The sequence below is a fragment of the Nelusetta ayraudi genome, unplaced genomic scaffold, assembly GCF_046127955.1.
Source record: "Nelusetta ayraudi isolate G7.1 ecotype Tasmania unplaced genomic scaffold, CSIRO-AGI_Nayr_v1 ptg000039l, whole genome shotgun sequence".
Taxonomy (NCBI): Eukaryota; Metazoa; Chordata; class Actinopteri; order Tetraodontiformes; family Monacanthidae; genus Nelusetta; species Nelusetta ayraudi.
The window spans coordinates 1962628-1981311 of record NW_027466089.1 but is presented as its reverse complement, the minus strand read 5'-3'; the positions used below and the strand labels follow the sequence as shown (position 1 = coordinate 1981311).

Below are 18684 nucleotides of genomic sequence, written 5' to 3'. Positions count from 1 at the left end.
TGCTCACCACTAGATGGAACCAAATCCTTCAAACCAACCGCACCAATAATCTTTGAATGCAATATTATTATTATTATTTTCAAATGGACTAACAATTTCACAACAATTTTAAAAGTCGGCATATTAAAGCTGAAAATCCAATACAGATGAGGCTTTCCTCTCCCTTTTCAACACCTTCAACACAACCTTCATTCATATCCTTTCCAGGGCATACCCACACCTCTAAGATTCTTCTCCTCCACCTCCTCCAAAGAGTGGGAGCTCCCACTATGTCACCTGCAAACATTACAGACCATGTGGATTTCTGTCTGACCTCATCTGTCAGCCCTTCGGGCGCTATAGACAACAGGAGGAGGTTTAGAACTGATGCCTGAGGCAGTCCCAGCTCCACTTTGAACTCCTCTGTCACCACCTACAGCACACCTCACCACTGCCTCACTGGTGCCCTACAACACTCTGACAGACCTTTGTCACATTAGACTTTCTCCTGCAATACCACAACACTTGCCACCCTGTGACATTACAAGCTAGAGACAAAGCTGCAGTCCAACTCCAAATTGCTCAATTTGTATATGGTTCTTTAAGCAAAACATTTCCCTCCTCTTTTCATAGTTTACAACAATTGTAATAACTTTTCAACCCGTAAAGCATATCAGCGTAGGCCCCCCACATTCAAGAACTGTTTTATCCCAATTTAAAATCTCCTATAGAGGTTCCAAGATATGGAATTCCTTACACTCTCTAAATCTGTAAAAAGTCTGTGAAATGCAAGTGTGTAACCAAGTACTGAATGTCTTGCCTTCACTTTTTAACCTTTATTGCAGCTTGTTGTGTGTACAGTATATCTATGGTCTGTGTTCAACTGGATTCTGTCCTTTTTGCATTTTGTTTTGCCTTGCTTTCAGGAGGTCCTCTGACAAGTCCATCAAGGGTTTTTTTTGGACTTCATAGCACGTCTGCTTTGTATAATTCTGGTTTTGTTTATTCTTTTTTGTGTTTGTTCTTTTTTCTTATATATTTTTTTAATTGTATAAATCTTGACTATGTGCGAAATAAATAATATATATAAATTAATTAATTAATTAATATATAAGTTAGTACATAAATAAATAAATAAATAAATAAATAACCATAAAGGACGATCATAAAGAGGGCTTGTCACACTGATTGTATTGCAAACAATCGCGTTTGGCAAGATACTCAAAACTCGAAGGTCAGCTCAGAACTTAAGGTAACTACCCGTTACCTCATTACTTAGTTTTCGCTTATTCCATTTTATTGCAGTGTTGCTGTGATCGTTTGCTTTGTCAAGGAAGAGCACCCGCATTTCCAATACTGCGATATTATCATATAAAGTTTCCTCGCGATATTTGTTCCCTGTGCATTTCCGCATCGTTTTTTTGATTTTTGTTTTGTTCCCACCAACACTAAGGTATCACTTCCTGATGAACTCATACGCACATACACACTCTTGGGACAAAACACGAGCTCAAGTTTTGCAAAGACCCTCGTGCTCAATGTGCGCTGTTTGAGTATGACGCAGGACGTGACGTCATAATCCAAACGAACGACGCAAACCGCGAACCGGGCAGCCTCGCCCCGTTTACTTTTACTTTCCTCGAGAACATCCGGAAGGCGGTGTCGAGACAAGAGAGAGACGGTGCCTTTGTCGGGGCAAACGGACCGTCGATCGAACTGGTTTACGGTTTGATTTTAGATGATTTGCATGAGTTATTTCAGAGGAACGCGGTGAGACCATCGACAAGGTCAATGCTCCCCCAGCTGTCGCTGCTGAACATGTTGCTGTACTTCGCGCTGTCATGTCTTCTTTTCAGTAAGAAAAATAGCATGTGCATGCTTAATAAGCCTTTGCAGTTTAAAATGTGCAGTTTAAAATGCAGTTTAAAATGTAACCAAAGAAAACTAGGAGTATATATATTTTTAATCTAAATTATTTAAGTTAAACGTGGAATGTATCCTCTGGGAATTCAGTTGTGTTTGTTTTGCCTTCAAATCACATTCTCCCGAATGAATGCGGACGGAAAAGTAGGAATGGCAGTGTGGATAAACTGCTGGGGTGTTGGAGTGTAATATTGAGTCACTCGACATGAAGTTTTCAAGAGAACACATTTAAATATGTTGCAAGCTGGTTTAAGGTTGCTGAATTATTAATGGTCATATTCCATTTAGTTGTACTAGTGTCAGGGCCCTGGTGTTGAAGTGATCTTGAAGCGTGCCTTTCTCCGTCCCGTCCCCCTTAATTTATACAAATATTTTGAGTTGCATGATGGGAATGATATAATATTTGCTTGTATCTTTGCGACTGGAGGATTCTCAGATGCTGTAGAAACCCGTGAACTGTGCTATGGCGCAACTCTTCGATTTCCATATGGACATGCCATGTCTGATTCCGGCAAGACGATTTACTTCACCCCGGAGAAGGGAGGGCGGGCATTCAGGACTGTCATATTTAATGAGGGAAAGGTAAAGAGCCTGTGATGCCACTGTTTTTTTTTTCCCCAGTCAACACAGACTGGATGGTTCTTAACTTATGTTTCTCTCATGTCTACTGATTCAGCCAAAGCACCCTCGTGTTGGATTGTATTTCTCTTCGATTTTTTTGAAAGATTTAAGAGAAGATGATCAAGGACTGTTTTCCATCCGCAAAAGTGATAACAGATTTATCAATATCCTCAAACTCACTGTCCGGGGTAAGGTCATTATTGTATTATGTCTTAATTACTATTACCATTCAAACAAAAAATATTGATGCAAATGTAAGTCACTGTTGTGTCCAATGTCTTTCTGTCTATGTAGAATGTGCACAAACAGTTAAAAAATACTATGGGGATGTGTACGCTTTCAACGTTCCCTTGGAGGCTAAAATTATGGAGTTTGCTTCCATTAACAATAAGACAAATGTCAAAGTTGTGTGGAATCGCACCAGAGCGAGCGGTGCTCACACTGAAGGGAGCAGATTCATAATGAGTGGGGTTAGCGGAAGGTTTCAAGACCTCACTCAGCTCGACAATGGGTACTACAACCTCAGGAAAACGGACAACAGTTTGATCTGGAGGACACTTCTCACGGTAGAAGGTGATGAGGGGAGACTGGTGGATGTTCTAGCTGTTCCTGGTCAAATGAAACATTCTCACAAGCTCTTTATCTTTTCTCCACAGCCAGGAGTCAAAGTCTTGAAGGAGATGTGGGCTCGCCACTCTTCATCCTTCACACTCCCAAGACTTTCTCTAGGACAGTGACTTTTAAACCTGCGGCGGGATCAGGAAGTGAATTATTGGTCAGAGATAATCATGTCGTGGACGAGGGTAGAAGGCTTCAAAATTCATTTCATGGGAGACTGAGCCTCAGAAAGGAGGGCCTTGAGATCTCTCATTTGAAAAGCGAAGATGCTGGCGTTTATAAGTTCACAGATTATTACGACAACCTGGTCATGACTGCGGAAGTGAAAGTACACACCCGTGAGTAACGCCACAATTTCATTTTTAAAGGAGCAAAGAAAAACTCAAAAGTAATCCAATCAACTTTTTGCTCTGCCTCGCAGCGCCTTCTAGCATTCCCACGTATGTCGGAGTCGGTCTCGTGTTTGCCTTTGTGGTCATCGGCTGCTGTATTTGTGTGAGAAAATGCTGTTGCAAGAGGACTCCGCAAAAAGAACCGAGGGAGACACCTACCGTGCCTTATCGCGTAAGTACCGCTCAGGGTGGCCAAACCATTTGTAATAAGTGTGCGTTTTTGTTTTAGAAGCGCGTGTCTCCATTGCAGTTCCAGAATAACTCCTACAAACCAGCAAACACCACTGCACCTGTCCGGCGATACGCTTACCAACCAGTGAGCCCTCTCACCCCACCACATCAACCGGCAACTGCAGTCACAGTGCCAGAGCCCTTGGTAGGTTTTCTAGGAAAAGTTGTTTTGGAGTGTCTCATCGGTAATGGCACGGTTTGAAGTGGGCGGCAGGCAGCTGTGCGTCCATGTTTTGGAAACAGAGGGAAATTGGTTGAAAGTCGTAGATGCAGTAGTGGTTAAGAAGCAGGAAGCACTAGATGGTATGCAAAAAAACAGCTCCACATGTGTAGGATACAATATGTGTTTGCTATCCCGTGAGACAAAAATCTCCAATCTAAACAATGCTGCACATTCCCATTTAAATCTCTGGATCTCCAGAGTCCACTAAGTTTGTTGATATTAGTAACAGCAAATCTAAAAGTTCTACAGATTACATTTACCTGTGTCAATCATAGTGGCAACGCCCCATTTTCAACACTGACTTGCATGCATTATTCATATATTTTCTACTAAACAGGTTTATACTCCAGTTAATGTCCTCGTGTATACACCGGAACCTACGGCACACACACAGACGGTACATGCACTCTGCTGGCATTAATCATTCATTTCCACCACTATCAACATTGACTTGACTTTTTTTGTTTGCCTGCCTTGCCAGGTTGTAGCTACGGCCGGACAAGACCCAACTTCATCTGTTGGGATGAACTTGGATGTTCACTCCCCCGATTTCGAGCCCAGGTTTGAGATAAAAGGATTGTTTGAACTTTCAGGCCCGCCTCTGGACTCAGACTTGGCTATCTGCAATGTTTATCACTCTGATAAACTCAACTTTATTTCGCTCTCAGAAGATGTAGGGGACAGTGTAACATTCTGAATGTTGTGAAAATGAGGAACGCTGCCATTAGATTATCAGTTTGATCGTCTCATGAAGGCACGTAAAGATGGTTGAAGACTACTCTCTCAGTGTTTCACTGAAAATACAAAGTTTGGAATTGTGTGTTTTGTTCAAACATGTCCATCAGATGTTTTTGTTGAGACCACAAGATTAGTAGCATTTCTTTCTAATAACAATGCACCAAATCGAAAAACTCATTCAATCGTTTTTCTTTGCTTGCCTCTATGAAGAGTATTACCGTGGGTGAGATAAATTTACTGGGTTTATGTTGAGAGATTCTCAAAATTAATGCTCAAGTTAAAATAGTGTTGGCACTGAATATGATTAAAAACCACATTACTTTAAAATACTGTATTTACATGTAATTGTATGTATTCTTTCATGGTTGTTTTCGATTCAATTTGTGCCTTTTGCATTATTGCACAATTGACTTTTTGTATATTTCATATAATCCACTTGGAGTGTTTTTTTTTTTACACATGTATTTTTCTGCAATATGAATGGGCTTTAAATATTTTTTATTTTCTTTTAAAATACACTTTTATTTAGTATTTTGTCATGATTGATTTGATTCCATTATACTGCCAGCTCTTCCAGATATCCATGAACTGGATTGTACTATGATGATTACAACAAAATAATTCAGATGGAACCAAATTTGGAAATGCGAGACAATTTTTTTGTAATGTTTATTGTTGCAAAGACTTAAAAGGACGACGCTGAAGTTGGCACCACATTCAGGGGGAGTGGGAGGTGGGGGTCCTCCATGCTACGGCATGATGCGCATAGTACACATAATAACAATGTGGCTTTTGGTAACTTTATATATTAAACTATATATTTCATCTATTGACGATTTTAACTAGCTTTAGTTGACGTTAAATGAACCCAGCATTGTCGCTCTTGAACAAATGAGCAATTACACCGAGATGACGCGACGTGCGACGTGAATAGAAATGTTTCCTAGTTGCACGTCACTGCAGGTCGCACGAGGCGAATATTGAGCTTGCTGCATCTTCTCCACTCACGTTCCCAGTTCCCACAAGCGCCTCCCTCGATGTATCGCGATACAATCGTAGAGTCCCGCGGAGTCTCGAGGTCTATGGGCGTGGCCCCCCACTACTAAAAAAAAAAAATTACGTGCCATTACTTCCTCCAATTTGATTCGTTCGACAGCGAGCAAGCCCGTCCTGCCCTGGCAGGAGCTCCTCTCCTTCAGTTGTTCACTGTATTAGCTTCCGCGCCCTTGTTTTCTGTTTAACGGCGTCCACCTACTGAGTGCTAGAGTCATGTTGCTGTTAGCGTGGCTGCTAAGTCTCTTCTGTGTTGTCGGTGAGTCCCAAATGCATTCACTTTTCTTTCAGTGCGCGACTTTTAACATCCTACACATACCCACCCACTTATGTAATAAGACCAGCATTTGGAGGGAGCCGAAACAAAAGTGCTGCTTTAGGAAAATCAGTCAATCAAACAAACAAACAAACAAACAAAAAAGCTGCAGCAGTTTAATTGCTTTTCTAACTGTGATGCGGACCGTCTTGCCCTCGCGATGTGTTGTTGTTTCTACGTAACTACGCGTGCACGTCGACGTCAATGACCGTTTTCGTCGTATTCAGCTCAATTCAAGTCGAATGATGTCAATTGCCATCATTTGACACGAAAGTCAAATACGCCCTGCTCTGTTCCCTCATACTTCCATACCTGTGAGGGAGAGAACACATCTAAAACAATCACGGAAACAATTTTTAGTTTTAATATTTAAGTGAGAAATTTGAAACATTTTGAATTGACACAAGACACGTTTGCCTTTGTGCACCTTGTTTGGCTGATATGCTTTATTTTCTTCTGTTTTTCTACATTATACGATTGATAAACTCTGCAAAGAAAACTGAAAAGTGGGTAGGACAATATAAGTTTTCATTGACTTCATCCTACACCCTTGCGTTATTGGAATAGTATTTCATGTTGTTGTAGAGTTGTCGCATCAACTTGTTTTTTCCTGTTTGTTTGTTTTAAAATGATTGTAATGCATTCTAAATGAACTGATGTGTACTTGTGGTGGCTGGTCTTTTGATATTTTTATTGTGCGGCACTGGGCCATTCCTGATTTGATTTGATTGCACAAAGCCCAGCAGCAACAAAAACAATCCTCGTTCCTTTAAAACTCATCTGCATCACAGAGAACGTCGACTCATGCAACACAGCAGTTGTTGCGACTGCCGCAGAGACATCAGTGATGTAAATACCTCCCTTGTGACGACTGTGTTAAGCATTCTCAGAGGTTATTACTTTTATGTTTCTAGCTAGCTTAAAAAAAAGTTGTTGCTGTTCTCAACTGTTCCTTGACTCCCTCCCCAGGCTGCTATCGGGACGAAACAAAGTACTATGGACAAGTATTCAAGATGAGGTTACAGGCGGGGCTTAAAATGGTGGACTTTACACCATCCTCTGGAAGATCTCCGATTGTCTTGTGGAAAGATGTTGGGACGTTCAAAGACAGCAGAAGAAAGGTTGTGGGAAACTACTTTACAGTATATAATTTAACCCAGCTGGACAGTGGCCGATTCTCAATGAAAGACAGAAACGGACTTGTATTGTCCTCCACTGACCTTGAAGTAGTAGGTAAGTTAGCAGTTCAACTTGTGTTACTGTCATCCCTGTCATTTCTGTTCTTGTGCATGTTTTGCACCTTTTGACAGACTAGTCCATTGTTTTGCTTTGGGCTGCTTTGTTGTTTTTTTTTTGTTTTGTTTTTTTGATTCTTCTATTTATGCTTATTTGTAGGAACTCATTGCACTATGACCATATAGATTTATGGCCGTGCATGTAAAGATTGCAAGCAAATTGAAAGCAGTAGATTGCATGGCCTGTTTTTAGGCAGTAAAATCTACATGACGGGTTGTTGTTGTTTGTTTCTTCCAGAAAACATCAAGTCCTACACGCTGAAAACCGGCAAAACGTTTGAAGTCTCTTTTGACCTGCCGTCGGCCTCCTGCTTCATTTACTTCATGCCACAGAGTGAGAAAGGCCAGATGAAACACAGGATTGTGACTCGCGGGAGGCTGGACTATGATCGGTTCGGTCAAGAGTGCAGCGGTTTTGAACTGCTTCGACCGTGTGGGCTCGTGAACGAGGATCTCCTGCCGGCGTGCAGCGGAACCTTCATCTTCAAAGACGCCAACACCAACACTGCGCTAGAGGCAGACCTGGAAGTGGAGCGTGAGTGAATTGTGACATGGTCGTCAGAGGTCAACAGGCAGAGATTTCATCTTGCAGAGCCATCTCCTAAAAAAAAAAAAAAAGGATTGTGGCAGCTAGTTGTCAGACCATCACAACACATGTTTTTCAACCACTGTGCCGTGGCACACTGGTGTACCGTGAGATAAGGCCGGGTGTGCTGTGAAAAATGATTCATTCATTCATTCATTCATCTTCCATACCCGCTTACTCCCGAGCTCAGGGTCACAGGGGTCTGCTGGAGCCTCTCCCAGCTGTCTTAGGGCGAAGGCAGGGGACACCCTGGACAAGTCGCCAGTTCATCGCTGGGCCACATAGAGACAAACAACCATTCACACTCACATGCACACCTACGGACAATTTAGAGCGTTCAATTGACCTCGCATGCATGTTTTTGGAGTGTGGGAGGAAGCCGGAGAACCCGGAGAGAACCCACGCAGACACGGGGAGAACATGCAAACTCCACACAGAAAGGAAAGATTATCCAATGTCACTCAATTGGTTTAAAAAAGTATAACAATCCTTTGTCAAGTGACTGTCAGCCTATTCTCTGAATTGCTGAATGGAAGCTGGTTTGATACGAGTCCTTTAAGTGCGGCCGACAGAACTGTTTGCCGTCGTATGTCGTCTCCTGTATGTTGTTGGATCAGATTATTTCCTTATGTCGTGCTGCTGATCCGCGTGTTCGTTGAATGAAGGGTCTCAGGAGAAGAATGCCAATTTAAATATATCTTTAGTAAATAAAACAATTCAGGATACAAATATACAGAGCTCTGGGCCGAGTTCAAAACCCTAGCAACAACAATGTATTGTCAGGGCATGAAGTCTGACTGCTATCTGTCCCTTGACCCAGTCCTTTTATACATAATGAAAACATGCAAATGTTCTCCGGTATTGCCCTCCTTTGACTGGCTGCCGGGTGTCCAGATCCCAGCCCCCAGTTAATAATATTAAAAATAAACAAGTCCTTATTTGGCAGGGAGCCAAATGATCCATCCTCCTTCCGATCTGGTCTACTGGAACACTTCCCTGCCATAACCTCCTGGGGTGAAAAGTTCTTGTTCCCATGCCTGGATGGGTCATAAACACTATGGGGGTCGCAAATGCAGTTTCCTTAGCTGACCACTCTCTGTTCACCCAGGTCACTGTTTACGAGACTTAAGTTTCACAGTCTTTGCTCAGAGGTTCTGAATGACCCTAAAGTACTGATAATGATGGGCAAATGGTTATAAGAGAACTACATGCATTAATATTCACTACATTCAAACATTTAACTAACTCTAATAATTCTAACACATACATACAATATTTGCTAATATACTAACTCACACAGCTATAATGCATTAAACTTAATATAGAATCACAACAATGTCTCCTCTCGCTGATCGGCCCTCCGTGACGTTCTGCTTGATGCCTGCAGCGATGCCGGTCGAGGTCTGGAAGATCATCGTCGGTTCCATCGTCGGCTCCCTCCTCCTGTCCTGCTGCTGCTGCTGCGTGAAGTGCTGCTGCAAGAAGAGCAAGAAGGACGAGGACGAGACCCCGGGGAGCGAGGCTGCGGAGAACCTGGCGGAGGTGAGACTGCTCGCTGCGTGTTAAGAGGACGATGTCAAAGAGGTGGACTGTACATCACAACTGCTTTTGTCTCCCATGTGTGCGAACTGCAGTATGAGCGCGAACCTGCCGCACCGCGGTCGTATCAGCACGATGCAGTGCCACTCTACCCTGCTCTGCCCTCTGCTGCCCCTGCTGGCCCGTCTGTGCCGCTGGTAAGTGTGTGTGTGTGTGTGTGTGTGTGTGTGTGTGTGTGTGTGTGTGTGTGTGTGTGTGTGTGTGTGTGTGTGTTGATAGCCATCCGCTCTCCATCGCTCACATGTGCTGTGTGGCTTCCCTCCTGCAGGTGCACTCTTCTCCTCCTGCCATGCCACCAGCCTATTCCGAGGTAGGCCGCCGCCCACCTTGCGCACAACTGCTTTTTTGTCAATATACAGTTAATCCATGTTCCAAGTAATCACAAACTATTCATTTGGAATAAGAGAATTTAGGTCTTAAAAGTACCATCACGCCCATTCTCATCTTCTTTTTTCATCCTCGACCCCATTGAAACATGGATACTCATCCCAGAAGCTCTCTAGATCCCCCCAGAACTCTATATTTAGCCCTCTGTTTGCTGCCTCCTGCTAAAACAGATGCTTCGTGGGACTTTCCACATGTTTTGGAGGGAATGAAACAAAACAAAACAAAAAAAATGGAACCAGAACACAACTCTGAGTAAACAAACAAGCACAACTGGAGGTCTGGTCACAACGCATCAGTGCCCCCTTGTGACATCACACGGGACTGACTACTGGAAACTTTCTGGACAGCACAGCAAGAAAAAGAACTGGAGTAATTGCTTTTCAGAGTTCTGGGGAGGTCACAGACCTGCGTTCACTCTGAAAGTGCATCTATGAAGAACTCTGTTGAAACATATCCATCACATCCCTGTCAAACCTGCTGCAGTCGGTTGTTTCACCTGCATATGGCTGTCTGCATTGGAATACACTGAAGCACAACACAGGGAGCCTTTAACTGTAAGGTTGTTTTTGTGGTGCGGTAAATCAGTCGCATCAGCAATGATCATTTCTCCAGCTATGTGCGAGTACGAGAGCCTGTTTCCTGTTTGTTAACACTGGCCTGTGTTCTTCTCCCACCAGCTGTCTGTTCCACCATACGCCAGCAACGCTCCCTCTGTGACCTCCCCGCTGGACTCGGGGCCCGAGCCGCGGTTCGAACTGAAGGGGCTGACTTTCGACTCGCCGCTCAATTCCAACTCATCCCAGAGTGACGTGTACACCTCTGACAAACTCAACTTTCTCTGAAAAGTTATCAGTCTCAGCATACATCAGAATCCATCCGTTCGTAGGAAGTTTATTGTTTGACATGATTTAAAAAAAAAAAAAAAAGGTTAGCAATGATCCGCTAATATTCCTAACCAAACAGATGACGTTCCTCTCACAGTTAGGATTCTCTTAGACTATGAAGTTCTAAGGAGATGTTTCATACCTTGTTTTTTTTTTTTTTCGTGCTGACAGTTTCGACCGCAAACCCCAGTCTTCCTCAGTGCGCCATCTGATGTGTTGGGTGTTGTGTCTTTAGCCGCTGACCAGTTTGGAAGCCCTGTCAAAAAACCTGCGTCACCAAAATAACATGTGAACGTGTTTGGCAGCGAAATTAGATACAAATGGAGTCCAAAAAAAAATGGCCGGTCTTCCAGAATCTTGTTTTAAACACTCCTTTTTCCCATATGGAGTACTCCACTATGCATGCAATATTCAGTCACATCTGAGAGTGAGAAAGTATATTGCAAACACTGTTAATCCCATGTCTCACTTGATCTCACGTCTTTCCTACAGCAGACCAAACCCCTGAGGAGAGCCACATTCTTTAATACATGATATTATTAGTGAATGAAAACCCCAGTTATTTCTTTTAGTGACTTTATGTGACGAACATACATCTTTTTTTTTTTTCAATTTCACAACAATAGATGGCATTAACTGTAACACAATGGGCCTTAAACCGGGACTCCTCCCGATCAGATCGACCAAACACAGACATATGTTGCGTTCCACTGCCACCTAGGGGTGAACAACATAGCCGGACCTGTTGCTGTTTTTGGGGATCACGTCAATAACAAAAGAAAAGTTGAGCCCAAGGAAGCGAAAATTGCCACAGTTTAACTCCACGTGCAGCCACTGCCTCTTCGTCCCCAGCAACCATCAGCGGTCCAATCACTAATCCATGACATTTCACATATGAAACCTTAGCAGTCCAGCTGACTTCTAAGTAAAGATATTCTGCTAGTCATTGTGGGGGTTGCTTCTGTGCTTATGCATGTAAAATGAGTGGGAGAGGTTGCATATCTGTCCTTTTTACGTGAGGCTGCTGTGAATTTCATATGTAATTGTGTAGTTGAATTCTCTTTTTAGTATTTTCACAGTGTGGACACTTTTCTGCATTGTTTGTTGTGCCAAGTGTTGTTTTTTTTCACCAGTCAGTTTATGGTCTTATTTTACTTCATAGATTATGTGTGATAAGCAGGTACAGCCTCTCTTTCACAAAGAAGACAACGTTAAAAAAAAATCTTTTTTTTTTTTTTTTTTTTTTCAAGAAGGAAAAAAAAAAGATTTTCTTCAGTAACGTACTCAACACTGAGTGCCTGAACTCTGTAAAATGACTCTCTACCTCATGAGTCTCACCTTCACCTTAACTCGTTAACTTCTGTCAGGGACGCTGCAGTAGACACGGATATCCACTTGGCTTTTCAGGGAACAAAGGTTTTAAACCACAGACTAGTAGGTCATTTTTAAAAAAAAAAAAATCCTGTGAGCTGGGTATAGACTTGTGAAGTATTGAACACGTCGTAGGTGTCTCCCCATGTAATGAATGGCTCTTGTGCCAGTGTCCAACTGCTATGATGCTCTTCTAAATGTATCACAAACTTGGGTTGCCTTTTCTCTTCTTCTACCTTCACTGTATGTAGGCCTGGGGGGTGGGGGGAGACACTTCAAAACACAGATGCACTGAACTCCCAAGTGCATTACTTTAGGAAGTCTTTCCTAAAATGTGTCTGCTCACACTTTGACTTACGCACCAAAGCCATCAGCTGAACCACAGCTACAAAATGCTGCACTAAAGTGTCTATTTTATCCCTTGTCTGCATATGGGACTCAACTCATGTTGAGCTGGAGCTATATCGCACGCATGCATGCTGTAGCGTGTCAAGCTGTTTGTATATTTTTTGCACAGGATTCGGGGGAGTTTTTCTTGTTTTCGCTCGAACTTTGACCTTTATAGCCAACCCATAATGTAAATTTATTCTACGTGCCTTGTGATTGTGTTTTTATTTGGAGCTGTGTTATATGAATTAAAGCCAATATAACTAAGCAGACCAGCTTGTGTTTATACTTGTTTGCTAAATGGTTGGTAAAGGCAATGAAAACCTAATGATGAGACGTGCACGCATCCCATGTTAAGGCAGAAAAACTAGGTAGTGTTGTGTTATGCTGAAGGTGAGGGACCAATACATTTAAGCTAACAGATGCCATAAAGGTGTTTGAAGAAATGTTTTTGTTCCATCAGTCACCCATATTTTAAAGCTTATCTACTGTTGTGCTGCCATCAAATAGCCTTTGTAGAAATGCAGTTTGGGTCTGCAGTCCCATTATCGTTCCTCTCGGGGCCGAGTTGCAGCACGCTGGCGTTTTGTTGTTTCTGGCCCACTTAGAGCTGCTCGCCTCTGGAGCAAAAGTGGCAAAAGTGCAGGACAGAAGTGAGCTGCACTCGCTGCAGGGCGGGCGAGTAGGAATGAGGACTCGCCGAGGTCAGGTCATTCCACTCGGGTGGAGCAGCACAGAGGACGAACAGAGCCGTCGCGAACCTAAAGGATCAAAAAGGCTTCCGGTTGACTGAGCTGCGGGACACCAGTCAGACCACACAATCTCACCGCCCCGAAGGTCCTAATTTGGGTTGTGGTATAGTTTAAAAAAAAAAAAAGAACAAAGATTTGATCAGATATCCTCCACCCACTGAGATAATCTGCTCTAATTTCAAACACACGATGATTTAATTATCTCCAGGGCTACTGGGTGGATTATATTGAAGGAATCAAAAGGAGCCCTAACTTACACATTGTGGCATCAAAGTTACAGTATATGCATGAGTGTGTGAAAGGCATGAAGGGATCTTTAGTGTAAACTGAGGTATGTGCACAAGTATAGATACATTGAAATATATAAGCAAAGATAAATCTGAAAATGTGATCAAACCAGGGAATTAAAACAGGTGGGACTACACACACACACACACTTTAAATTTAACTTACTGATATTTTAAGTAGTGTTCTTTAAAGAACAAATTCATACAATAATAATAAAGCTGATCAATGGAAAATACACTTGAATTAAACTGTCAAATTATTTTTTTTATTGTTGGATAAATTCATGTTTATACTGTGTCTTGATTTTAAGCAATTATTTCCGATGCCAGAAGAGGGCACTTTGTGATTCTGTATTCAAGGTTCAAAGCACTGATTGTGTATAAAGATGGATGAATCATCCCTTAAATAAGGAGGCCAACACGCTAGCGCTGAAAACCTGCATTCTACCGTTTGGCCAGCAGGGACCGCCAAAAAATGGTTGCAAAAAGACAAAAGAAAAACAGACAAGCTATCCATACGGGAAGGAGTGCAAAATTCATACCGTTACAAATTAGTGGCTGTAGTTTGTTAGCTTCCCAGAGGGTTGGTTGGCATTGGGTCCCTCAATACAATCACACTACACCTTCAACGACTGCTCACATATGTGATTATGGAATCTTCTGGTTTCTAACCTCTCTGGGTTCTCTAGGCTTCAGGTATAGACTCCATCCATCTTTACGTGCCGCTTCAAAGTCACACTGAAGGAATTGGCCTTAAAATCTCAAAGCTCTTTCTCAATCAAGTCCAAGAACAAAGACGTTTCTCCTTGGAAAATCACGCAAAACTTTATTTCTCATTCTTCTTCGATCTTGACACCAACACAGTAAATCATTCGAGATAAATTGACTAATATTACCCTCGTCTCCCCCTCCCCCAACCTCCTCAGCGACTACTCCGCTTTCCTCTTCTCCACGGCCCTCAGCCGTCCCTCCAGCGTGCTGAGCCGGTGGTCCACGTTGGGCGTTTTTTCACAGTCCGAGGTGAGCAGAGACAGGAGGACACATCCCAGCACCAGGCCGCCCACTCGGACCGCCGTGGTTTCGCCGCTGGCGGTCTTGTCGGTCACGATCAGTCCGAACATCCAAAGCGCCAGGACTGTCTTCACCACCCAGAACACCCGCTTGACGACGCACATGAGCAATCGAAGGAGGACGGTCAGCACCCAGTAGGCGATGAGAGCCAGCAGACCCCACTGGGCGATGGCCGACACGCCCTCCGGCGTGAAGCGAGGCAACGCTGCGACTGTTGAGGAGAGGAAATGCAGAAATGACAAACGTTGCTCCACATTTTCGACGTCACACCCTGCAGAGGGCAAAACACTCGCAGCAAACACACAGGCTGTCTTGAAAGGCGTGACAGACAAATTACCTGAGGAACAGGCAAGTCTGCACACCTGCGACTTGCACAGGAAAAGTTTTATTGCCTTAATCTGGCAGCCGATTGAGTGGAGTTGGGAAAAGGGTGGAGCATTTAGCAACGGCCGCACAGGCACTCACACACACAGCAAACAAAGGGGCGATCCTGGCACCTACCGTCGAATCCTGTGACCCTCAGGATCTCCGTGACGTACACGGCGATAACATTCAGGCCGCTGGCGGCTCCCTCGGCCAAGAACCGGATCACCGTCTCAAAGATCTGTGTGGCGGCGGCGGGGTAGAGGAAGGGCGGAGAAGCGGTTTTGCACAAGGATTCATAAGGGGTGGAAACAGGTAGGACAGACGGAATTCTAATTACAGAGACAGTCATGCAGACGTGAATAAAAGAAAAACGACAAGAAACACATCTAACTGCTCCTTTGCACTTTTGACGCAGACGATTCGCTCCCGAGCTGCACCTCAAGATTGAAGGTTTGCATTTTTCTTTGACTGGGGAAAACAGCTGTGCATGCACGGTGACAGCTGGACGCTGCCCTTCCTCTATTCCTGTACAGTCACCGCTACGCCCCTATCCCTCCACCCCCCGTCCCTGGAAGCAAAAAAAAGAAAAGAAATACACAACGCACGAGCTGTGCGACCCCCCTCAGCCAAGGTCAAGGGTAGACCTGCGAGCTGGACGTGCGTCTTATCTGCACCTGTTGCTGCGCACACACTGACCAGCGCGTCGGAGCGGGAGTCAGGCATCTGTCGCTGCGTGTCAGTGAATTCACAGCGCACAACAGGTTTCAGCAGGAGGGTGGTGGTGGTGGTGGTGGTGGGGGGAAGGAGGCGCGACCGGCAGTTTGTTATCTGACAGTGCAATGCAAACAGCACAACACAATGTTTTCATTGTCAGCCGGGCTGCAAGCTTTTTAACAAGACGTGATGCAGCCTGTGCAGGTCCCAATAAAGTGTTTTGCCGGTTTTGTAGGTTCTTGTTCCTGATCATCAGCCAATCCAGGTCAAGAGTCACTTTAGTGGTAAAGTGGCAAGAAGCAGCGAGTGTGGAGGTTTCTAATTGAGCTCCGGGTAATTGGCCTACCTCAGCGAACTGATCACTGTTATGTGCTCCTCTGATCACACCTCCTTGGTCATCCCCCAGGTCCAAGTACAAAAAGTTTGGAGAGCGAACAGCTTTGTCCTAAGCTGTGGAACTCTCTTCCAGCTCAGTTCCAGGCTGCCACTGAACTCACAGTTTTTAAGACTTTTGAGAGTTAAAACCTAATTTATTCAGGCCGGCATTTTATATATAGCTATAACACTGCTGCTTATTGGTTTTACATTGTGTTTTAATTATGTTTTAACAATTTTGCATTTTACTCTTGTTTTATAATTGCGCAGTCGTGGTAATGTTGTGTTTTAACTATGTTTTACTAGTATTGATGTTTTACTCTGGAAAGCACCCTGTGCACCGTTTGGCTGTTATAAAGGTGCTATATAAATAAAGTTTGATTGATTTCTTGATTGATAATCTGAAATCAGCCGACCTACACGATGCAGTTTGATCTTAGTTTTTATCTATTTTCCCCCCCTTTAACTCTGGACATGCATTAAAAAGGTCAAACTTCCCAGTTCGCAACTCTTTGTGTGCAACATTCAGTGCTGACCCGAGTTCAGCCAAGCCTGCCACGGTACAAGCTCACAGGCACGACTACACTGTGCGTCCCCATGCACACGTCACCGTACACACACACACACACACACACACACACACACACACACACACACACAGTCATGCTCAGGCTCTCTCTCTCTCTCTCTCTGCGCCCAGCGTCCCGACGCGGGCCAAAGCAGAGCCGAGGTTCCTTACCATGCCCACTGTATAGACGTTCTCCTGGCCGAACAACGACTCAAGAAACAACACTGCACTCTGAGGTGGTGGAGGTGGTGGTGTTGGAGGAGGAAGGTTGAGATGCAAGGATATATAGAAGCAGGAATGAGGCCGGGGAAGATGAGGAGGGGGGTGGGGGATCAGGAAGGAGATTAACAAGTTGAGGGGCGTCAGGGGGAGGAATGTGTGTGAAGGGTGACATGGGTGGAGGAGAAAGGCGACAGTTTCTTTTAGTTGGTCTGTTACTATAAAAGTTACAAAGTGGCAGATCACACAGTCAAAGTTAGAGAGTCATGAAACAAAGAGAAGCAGAGAAGGTTGGAGAGAGGGGCTGGCAGCAGGGGGCGTCCTACCTCAGCCACGGAGCGGACGGCGCCGCTTCCCAGCAGCGACTCCGCGTAACGCTGCGCTTCCTGGCAGCCTCCGACCACAAGGGTCCGCAGAGTGACCGTCTGTGGTGCCAATGGTGGTGGTGGTGCAGCAGCTGGGTTCGGCTCGGCTTCGGCCCAGATCGGCGCCAAGCTGAGAGCCAAGCCGCAGATGGCGAGGAGAAGGGAGCGAGCCACGGCAGCACATCCACCGCCGCGCCCACAGCCAGACGCACGGAAAATCATCGTCAAGGGAAACTAAATACTGACGCGCGCACAAAAATGTCGAGGGGGGGAAAAAAAATATATATATATATATATATATGTAAGAGTTGCAGCCCGAAGCAGATTCTAGTAGCCGGTGTTCAGCGGAGTCGAGAGAGCCTCGTAAAACAAAGACGTGAAAATGGCTCCTGTGCGCGCACTCGGTGGCAGAGACGCAGCGAGTTTAAACCCAACGCGCTGGTGGCAGAGGAGGGCTGCAAAACAGGAAAACGCGTGCGAGCCTCTTCCGCCGTGGAAGTCGAGTAGTGTTCCTGAAAGAAGGGGGGGAAAAGAAAGGAAAGCAAAGAAACGAATTCAGAATAAAGAGTGTCAAAGCGATCGGCGGATTTATTAATAAACTTTTGGCGGAGCTGCAAATACCCACGATCCCAGATCGCTCCGTGAAGGACGCTCCTGCAAATACCAGCAGCGGCGGCAGCGGCAGCTATATTTGGTAAGAAACAGTTGAAGGCTTAAGGGCAGCCAGTAGCCCGGATATTTGGCGATCAAAGAAGATGCAGCAGAAATGCTGCAAAAATAGATACAAGTATATTTTTAAATGGTAGATAGAAATAATTCCAAAAGTTCAGCCTGCCTTTGCGCGTAAAAAAGAGGGAAGGTAAAAATGTGAAAGAAAAAAAGAAAAAAAAGAAAAAGCACCCAGGCGGTGGTGGAGCAGAGCCGCACACGAGCCTCCCAAAGCTTCTTAATTCATCTGAGCTCCAAACCAGTTGCAATTGGGGTTCTCCTTTGTCCGCGACGGATTATGTTGCACAACCCTTTCAAAAGTCTCCCGTTTAACCTGCCCTGCCTCCCGGCGTGGCGTCCCTGCTGCTGCTGGCTGCTGCTGCTGGCTGCTGCGTGCAAACACGTCTACATCCTCGGAGAGGGAGGCGTTCCGTGCAAGGGGATAAACAGAGATTTGCACCCTGGGATTTGTGGTTTGGAAACGTCGAAGCTTGAATGAAACACTGAAATTAACGTGGAAAGTCCTTTCTCAGAGCTTTATTATTATTTCCGCCCCGCCTGGTGCTATCATTTATGAAATAAGAATAAAATCAACGTCTCCTGAAAGCAGCATGTGAAGCCATCTGTTTACAACCCACCTGCAAAAAGGCTCCATC

The 18684-nt window shown here is 44.5% G+C and overlaps 3 protein-coding genes across 6 annotated transcripts; 2 read left to right on the top strand and 1 right to left on the bottom strand.

The window, feature by feature from the left end:
- The first annotated feature begins 1626 nt into the window (after positions 1-1626).
- Positions 1627-5641, top strand: LOC142892784 (uncharacterized). The gene is made up of 9 exons (XM_076033061.1): positions 1627-1834; positions 2330-2484; positions 2579-2711; positions 2818-3096; positions 3180-3479; positions 3563-3705; positions 3784-3909; positions 4325-4384; positions 4469-5641. Exons 1-9 carry the CDS (start codon positions 1771-1773, stop codon positions 4682-4684), a joined length of 1476 nt encoding a protein of 491 aa, XP_075889176.1. The 5' UTR covers positions 1627-1770; the 3' UTR covers positions 4685-5641.
- A 153-nt stretch (positions 5642-5794) lies between these two features.
- On the top strand, positions 5795-12875 carry LOC142892744 (uncharacterized). The gene is made up of 7 exons (XM_076033010.1): positions 5795-6037; positions 7064-7327; positions 7628-7924; positions 9363-9517; positions 9610-9711; positions 9843-9884; positions 10639-12875. Exons 1-7 carry the CDS (start codon positions 5995-5997, stop codon positions 10801-10803), a joined length of 1068 nt encoding a protein of 355 aa, XP_075889125.1. The 5' UTR covers positions 5795-5994; the 3' UTR covers positions 10804-12875.
- A 1603-nt stretch (positions 12876-14478) lies between these two features.
- LOC142892743 (uncharacterized) lies at positions 14479-18436 on the bottom strand. Of its 4 annotated transcripts, none has more exons than XM_076033007.1 (5): positions 17942-18436; positions 17282-17832; positions 16908-16967; positions 15215-15317; positions 14479-14924 (listed from the first exon to the last, which is right to left on the bottom strand). In XM_076033007.1, exons 2-5 carry the CDS (start codon positions 17540-17542, stop codon positions 14572-14574), a joined length of 777 nt encoding a protein of 258 aa, XP_075889122.1. In that variant the 5' UTR covers positions 17543-17832; positions 17942-18436; the 3' UTR covers positions 14479-14571. The 4 variants fall into 4 exon arrangements, with proteins under 4 accessions (XP_075889122.1, XP_075889121.1, XP_075889123.1 ...); XM_076033006.1 differs by having other exon boundaries at positions 17946-18436; XM_076033008.1 differs by having other exon boundaries at positions 18221-18436.
- Positions 18437-18684: the final 248 nt, after the last annotated feature.

What these genes read in the sequence shown, in the direction of transcription:
- LOC142892743 (XM_076033007.1), bottom strand. Translation starts at nt 17,542, where the DNA reads ATGATTTTCCGTGCGTCTGGCTGTGGGCGCGGCGGTGGATGTGCTGCC. An exon ending in ACGTCTATACAGTGGGCATG is followed by an intron (nt 15,318 to 16,907) that starts GTAAGGAACCTC and finishes GCCGCCACACAG; the next exon opens with ATCTTTGAGACGGTGATCCG. An exon ending in GAGGGTCACAGGATTCGACG is followed by an intron (nt 14,925 to 15,214) that starts GTAGGTGCCAGG and finishes TCTCCTCAACAG; the next exon opens with TCGCAGCGTTGCCTCGCTTC.
- LOC142892784 (XM_076033061.1), top strand. Translation starts at nt 1,771, where the DNA reads ATGCTCCCCCAGCTGTCGCTGCTGAACATGTTGCTGTACTTCGCGCTG. An exon ending in CCTCAAACTCACTGTCCGGG is followed by an intron (nt 2,712 to 2,817) that starts GTAAGGTCATTA and finishes CTGTCTATGTAG; the next exon opens with AATGTGCACAAACAGTTAAA. An exon ending in TCACAGTGCCAGAGCCCTTG is followed by an intron (nt 3,910 to 4,324) that starts GTAGGTTTTCTA and finishes TCTACTAAACAG; the next exon opens with GTTTATACTCCAGTTAATGT.
- LOC142892744 (XM_076033010.1), top strand. Translation starts at nt 5,995, where the DNA reads ATGTTGCTGTTAGCGTGGCTGCTAAGTCTCTTCTGTGTTGTCG. An exon ending in AAGTCTCTTCTGTGTTGTCG is followed by an intron (nt 6,038 to 7,063) that starts GTGAGTCCCAAA and finishes CTCCCTCCCCAG; the next exon opens with GCTGCTATCGGGACGAAACA. An exon ending in CTGCGGAGAACCTGGCGGAG is followed by an intron (nt 9,518 to 9,609) that starts GTGAGACTGCTC and finishes TGCGAACTGCAG; the next exon opens with TATGAGCGCGAACCTGCCGC.